This window comes from Pterocles gutturalis, unplaced genomic scaffold (genome assembly GCF_000699245.1).
Source record: "Pterocles gutturalis isolate BGI_N339 unplaced genomic scaffold, ASM69924v1 scaffold11485, whole genome shotgun sequence".
Taxonomy (NCBI): Eukaryota; Metazoa; Chordata; class Aves; order Pterocliformes; family Pteroclidae; genus Pterocles; species Pterocles gutturalis.
The window spans coordinates 30,739-37,254 of record NW_010140876.1 but is presented as its reverse complement, the minus strand read 5'-3'; the positions used below and the strand labels follow the sequence as shown (position 1 = coordinate 37,254).

The window sequence follows — 6,516 nt, the reverse complement described above, 5'->3', positions numbered from 1 at the left end:
TCTATCACCCGCCACCTGGAGTACACGCTCCGCACCCGGCGCCGCATCTCCAACATCATGATTGCCCTCACCTGGGTGCTCTCCGCCTTCATCTCCTTGGCCCCGCTGCTCTTTGGTTGGGGAGAGACTTACTCAGAGGACAGCGAGAAGTGCCAAGTCAGCCAGGAGCCTTCCTACACCATCTTCTCCACCTTTGGCGCCTTCTACCTGCCCCTCTGCGTGGTGCTCTTTGTGTACTGGAAGATCTACAAGGCTGCCAAGTTCCGCATTGGATTTTTTTTTAAGAGCAATTCCATCACTCCCATTACACCAGAAGCCCTGGAGGTAGGTCACCTCAGTTGTATTTTGCTCTAGTCAACTGATGATAGCAGCCAATCCCTTGCAGCAGTGGGGGAAACTTTGAGCTAAAGTGTGCAAGCAAACAGCATCCCACCAAAAACCAGGGAATCCTGAAGGCTTTCAGGGGAAAGTGGGCTGCAAAGCTTGCAAGCCTGGTCTTTTAACTCCTTCCGAGTCCCCAGCTGTGAGCACACAAGGTGTAGTTAAAGCAACTTTGGGCCAGATTGCGAGCCAGAGCTCCATGTGGGTGTGTGGTGACTCACAGATGTCCCCCCGTGGAATGCTGAGTCAGTGCTCGCGAGCGTGAGTAAGGGGTCACCGTTCCTCGCGTGTGGGGGTGTGAATGGATGGGATCCTGTCTCAGCAGGGGACGATAACCTGGCGAGCGGCTGTGGCTTTGGGGAGGTTGTGAATTTACCCACATGGAAGACATGTGCAGAGCATCCTTGTAAATCCTTCCTGATTGTGTCAGTTTGTCCCAGGTGTGGTGACTGTGCACTGTAAAGACTTTTTGGGAGGAGGAGGAAAATGTATGCTCATTTTCTTACCTCTCCTACAAGGGCTCTTAAACTCAATGGTTTCAGGGAAAGCAAGGAGACTTTTAGGCACAGCAGGTGGGTGTGCGCCTGTTCTACTGATCTGACTGTAAATGGGGAAATAATCTTATAGCGATGCTGTGTGAGCAATTCCATGTGTCCATGTATCACTACTTTAGTTTCTAGTCTCACTTAAAAATAGTCTTTGTTACCCAGAGGATCACACAACCAATCTCCCCTCCATTAGAGTGTGACGTGGATGGCTTGCGTTGCCCCACGAGCTCTGCCCATCACTTGCGTAGTTTGGTTGTGTACCTGCCATGTGGGATCAGCCGACTGAGGCACATATGGTGCAATTTGTCTTTGTGTTTGGCAGGTAAAAGAAGCTGCCCAGCAGCCACAGATGGTCTTCACTGTCCGTCATGCCACTGTTACGTTCCAGACAGATGGGGACACGTGGAGAGAGCAGAAGGAAAAGAGAGCTGCCCTCATGGTGGGCATCCTTATCGGGGTCTTCGTGCTCTGCTGGATCCCCTTCTTCATCACAGAGCTTATCAACCCCCTCTGCTCATGCAACATCCCACCCATTTGGAAGAGTATTTTTCTATGGCTAGGCTATTCAAATTCCTTTTTTAATCCACTCATCTACACTGCTTTCAACAAAAACTACAACAATGCCTTCAGGAACCTGTTTTTTAGGCAGCACTGAAGAGAAGAAGATTTTCCACTGTCCCAGGAGGCTGATTTCACCTCTCAATGAATCCTACCAAACTGTTGAGGAAGTTCAAAGCCACAGATACCAAGGTGATGCTAAAGACACATCCCCATGGGTCGTATGTCCCAGCAACGGTCCTGGTTCCTATGCAGACTCTCCATTCCAGCCTTTAAGTCAGTTGCTATTTTACCTTTTTTTTTTCCCTACAAGCAGCATGTAAGGCTTTCTCTGGCCAGCAGCACAGCATCCAGTGCCCCGCTGCTTTCCTCCCACCTTCCCAGTGATGTTCTTGGGACTGCTCCGTGATGGTAATGGTGCAGAGGAGTCTTCTGACAAAGAGTCGCATTGCAACCTCTGGTTTGGCCCACTGCTGCCTATCCCTCACAGCATTAATCAACTTTGTCCCATGTGATGGGACCCCTTAACGTCAGGAGGTTTTGTGATTATATGTAAAACTAGATGTCTTATGGCTTGGTTGGAAAGGCTGTCGGTCTTGTCTTTCACCAGTGGAGACTGTTAAGTGTTTATATTTGGAAATAAAACCCTCAGTAAGGGTTAAGAACAGACACCAAGTACAAAGCCTTTTCTCACATGCTTTATCAAGAACGAATTGTACTATTTGCTATTGGATTCTGTGTAGCAAGTTTTTAAAAAATAATATTTATTGTGAAAACTTAATGCATGGTGTACTGTGGAATGAGAGAGAATGCATGAGAACTCTGCCTCTCATTCTCTGACTGCTACATGTAAGCCTCAGACTTTTACTTTCAGAAATGCCACCTGTAAATGTTAATATGTGTCTGTGTTTCCCATTCTTAACCAGAAATGTATTTTGAGCAGCTGTGGGGCAGGTTTCCTGTAGTTGCCGGGGATGCAAGGAGTGCATTTCGAATTGCCTAGCAATGAGGAGCTGTGTTTTACTGCTTCTGTGTGCCATTCAGAGCTTCTTGAAACCAAAGCAAAGACCCCACTTTGTTTGTGTGAGCTCTGGATTGCAGGCAAAGGGCAGTTAATAACCAGTGATGTTTCATTCTGTAAGGATAACCAAACCATAGAGGTGCTCTGCTGCGAGGACCAGACTAAAATATTTCTTCCTTTGCCCACCCCTCCTTCCCCAGCCCCCCTAAGGCTCCAGTCCTGCCTGGTCATTATTGCTCTCCTGCCTCCCTGCCTTTCCATGTTGCAAACATAATTATAGTAGTTGGCATTTCACTCCTAGAATTAAAATTACACACTTTATGCTGCACCACTGGAAGACTGACAGGTCTTCAGATAAAGAAAAGCGTTAGTTTTAACTATCGGTTCTTAGAGGGCACCCACCGAAGTCAGACCAGAACTGAAATGGTGGAGGAAAAAACAAGACAGGAATCAGAACGACATGATTTCATGTCAGATATCTCAAGAAGAAGAGATAAAAGGGAAAATTGTCAATAAATCATGGGAAAGCTCCTTGGGGGAGAGCAGGATTAGTTCCTATCCTTAGCAGATCATGAGACATCAGATGTTAAAATTGTCACTGTCCTTTAAACCAGTCAAAAATCCCAGTAGAGTTGGTAATAAAAGTCCTTTTCCTTTTCATATCTCGGGACAGGTGAAAATGGAAGCAGAGCTCAAGGTACTGCCAAGTGTTGCAGCTCTTTCAGGACCAGTCAGACAAACATCCATCAGGACTGACATAAAGGCAGCTGGCAAGAGGAGAAATCGGATGGCCCCTGAGATCTTTTTCAACACTTTTTAATAAAAGTCTGTTAGCAATATTAGGTAAAATCCTGCCCTCATTGAGAGCAATGGACAAATTCTCAGTTATTTCAAGTGAATCGGAATTTTATCTAGCATGACTTGTCTTGTAAAAGCCTAGTTTTAATGTTAGTTAGTTCAAGGAGAAGATGGGTAGGATGGGAGCAATCTTCTAACTCCCCTGAAAGAGTCTCTGAGCTGTGCTAACCACGGACAATCTCTCTACAGCAAGTAAAGAGTGTTTTCTTTCTTTGTTACATATTTTAAAGTACTATCAGTGACATCTCTGACGTATCAAAAATTGTAATAAACTCTTGAGCTGCTGTTTTTTTACTGAGGATATAAAGGTTGCATTGATTTCTCTGGACATCACCAATGCAGAGTTGTTCTTTTTTGGAACTCACTACTTTTGTCATGTCAAAGGTTGTTTAGCCAAAAATGAGTTGGAAAAAATGCTTCTTTTTCCAAGCCAGACCTTCAGCTAAGCTTGGTGGTGCCTGAAAGCAGGAGACTACTTGTTAGGCCACCACGGCAACACTTTAAACACTGAAGCGTGGATTAACTGGGAAGTTGGACTTTAGTTCACCATTCCAACACATAACATCATGTCTACCCAACCCCGTTGCAGTCCTGGCTGTGTCCATCCCTGTTCTTATTTGCTCTTTGATGAGTACTGCAGATTCTCTATCTGTGTTGTGTGGGAGCCTTGCACAGGCTGTGGAATCAACTGGAAACTCAAATTATTATCCTGTGTAAGTAGATGCACTTTAAACTGAAATCAGTGGGAAAGATCCCTACTTTCACTGCTGTTTGGTGCTGGGAGGAAGCTCCCTTTCATTGTATCCTGTGTTTATTCATGCTATTCCTTAAGTGGTGACAAGGAGACAGGAGAGAACCTTAAAATGACACTAAATTCTAATTTGTCTATGGTCATGGGTAGTCCACCATCCTGGTGTAAATTATATACACATTTATTTGACAGCTCCTATACAATCCCTATTGATCTTCTGAAAATAACAGCTTCCACGTGGTCGTAAGATTTATTCCTTTGAATTTTATTAGCAACTACATTATGGACCAATTCCTACTGCTTTTACTTGAGATTTAAGACCATTGACTTTTTGTCTAGCGATGTAATATGATTATGCAGGAAAAATATCAGTATTCTGGAGACTGTGCTGAAGAATCATATCGAAACATGCTGTGATGGTCGGAGCACAGTGAAGGGGCACAAAGAAACCTTGACTTCTGATCCTGGCTCCGAGGCTTTTTACAAACCTCTCAGTATTCAAACACAGGTGTCGAGTGGGCTGCCAGAGACCCAAATCATGTTTGAAGACATACACAACCCCAGCTTCAAAGGATGTATCTTGTACCTTCTTGTTCCCATTTACAAAACAGAATCAGTGGTGTGAAGAGATCTGCCTTTGTGAGGATTAATTAGTAAATGTTTATCATGTACCAGGAAGGTGGAACACTGGGTTGAATGCTGAGCAGCATTATAAATGGGGCTTCTATTTAATTCCTTGGAAGAACATCATTACCCATTATTATTGAGTTTCCTATGTGATTTAATGGCTATATAATACTTCCAGAAAATATTTAACTAACCTTCTTCCACTTAGAATTAATTTATTTTCCTCCTGATGCTCTGACAGTTCAATGAACATCTGTAAGGGAACTTGCACGGCACATGCTCAATGCTGTCTGCTGAACGTCTCCTCGCAACGCTGGGTGCACATGGTCAAGGTTCAAGGAGCAGCAGCTCTCCAGGAAGTCTGCTACTGTCTTTCCTTTACTTTTTAGGGAGAAGAAAAGGTCACAAAAGAATGCCCTTGGATGACAGGTTGGCTGATCACCTTACTCCTCCACCCCCATCCTGCTGCCCTTTCTTCTCCATGCAGGCAGGTCAGACAGGTGACCCCAGGACACGTGTCCATCCTCCACAGCCACAGGTGGGTCACACATGACTTCATCCTCTGTTAATTTTCCTGGACTTTTCCTAAAAATTACCACCAGGAGACATGGCCTTTAAACTGGTAGCAGAGCTGAAAGTGGGAGTTTCCTGGAAGTAAAGTTGCAGGCAATTAAGGAAATTTCACCTGACAAAGGTAATTAATGGCTGTTAGTTCCAGCGATTGCTACGGTGAGGTACAACTGACAAAGTGTCAAAGTGATTTTTGCAATGTAGTGATTTGAGCTGCTTTGTTCAAGAGGGGCTCGTTGCCATTTTACTCTTGGATCCTTTATTTTGCCTGCATCGGTACAACAGCAAAGTCATGGTGATCATGATACGGGCATCGTTAATGCTCCGTGTGAGAACAGTGGGGTGAAACATCCATGGCAAAATCTGCAGCCCCAACTCAATAGATCCTGGCTGAACATCACGAAACTGCCAGCATATCCATCGAATTTAAGAGGTGGCCAAAGGGCTCTTTAAATCACCATTATTTTCAGTAACAATGAAGTGCTGAGGAAGTTGCAGAAGACTGGAGGGCTGAAGTTGTTCCAGTATTTATAAAGGCAGACTGGGAGAGCAAAGTATTTATAAGGCTAATACTGTTACAGATTTACAGCTTGAAATTGATCCTTGGCAAAAATGTGGAACAGCTGATAAAGGACTCAATGAACAAAAAATTACAGGAAATAAATATAATTGAAATAAATCACTTTGATGTCTTTCTTTGATTGCAGCGCATGGTTCATTGCTGATGGCGATATAAAGTATTCACTCCTCAGTAATGAATCTGACTTGACAACACTCGACACTTCCATGAAAAAGGGAAGAAGAAATCAATACAAGGTTCAAACTGTCCAATATTTGCTAACGACTCATGGACTGGAAAAGGTGTAAATACAGAAAATGAAGTCACTTGTACAGAGAAATGGGGATGCAAACTGGCCGGGGGCATTTTAGCCCAGTGTGAGGGAAAGGTGCGTCCCCAGGAGCCGCGGGGTTGGACCCCCTTGCAGGCAAGGAGGCACAGTCGGGGAAGCACAGTTGTGTCAGGGTGCATCAGGAACTGAATATATGAGACTGTTCAGCATTTTGGGGACAAACAGACTTATTTTTTTACCTGTGCATGGGCTGTGTCCAGCTATGGATTTTATTCTGGTCACTGGAGGGGAGGCAACGATTTCAGTTCATTGCCTTTTCTCTGTTCCCTACCTCCACGCCGCTGCCAGGCA

At 44.6% G+C, this 6,516-nt stretch overlaps 1 protein-coding gene across 1 annotated transcript in view; it reads left to right on the top strand.

Moving 5' to 3' along the window:
* HTR5A (5-hydroxytryptamine (serotonin) receptor 5A, G protein-coupled) overlaps positions 1-1,584 on the top strand; it is a gene marked incomplete at its 5' end in the record, with an annotated part of 1,907 nt that extends 323 nt beyond the window's left edge. The window contains 2 exons of the mRNA XM_010083837.1: positions 2-324; positions 1,252-1,584. Of these exons, the coding sequence (XP_010082139.1) occupies positions 2-324; positions 1,252-1,584 (656 nt within the window). The remainder of the gene's footprint in view (position 1; positions 325-1,251) is intronic.
* Between the last annotated feature and the right edge of the window lie 4,932 nt (positions 1,585-6,516).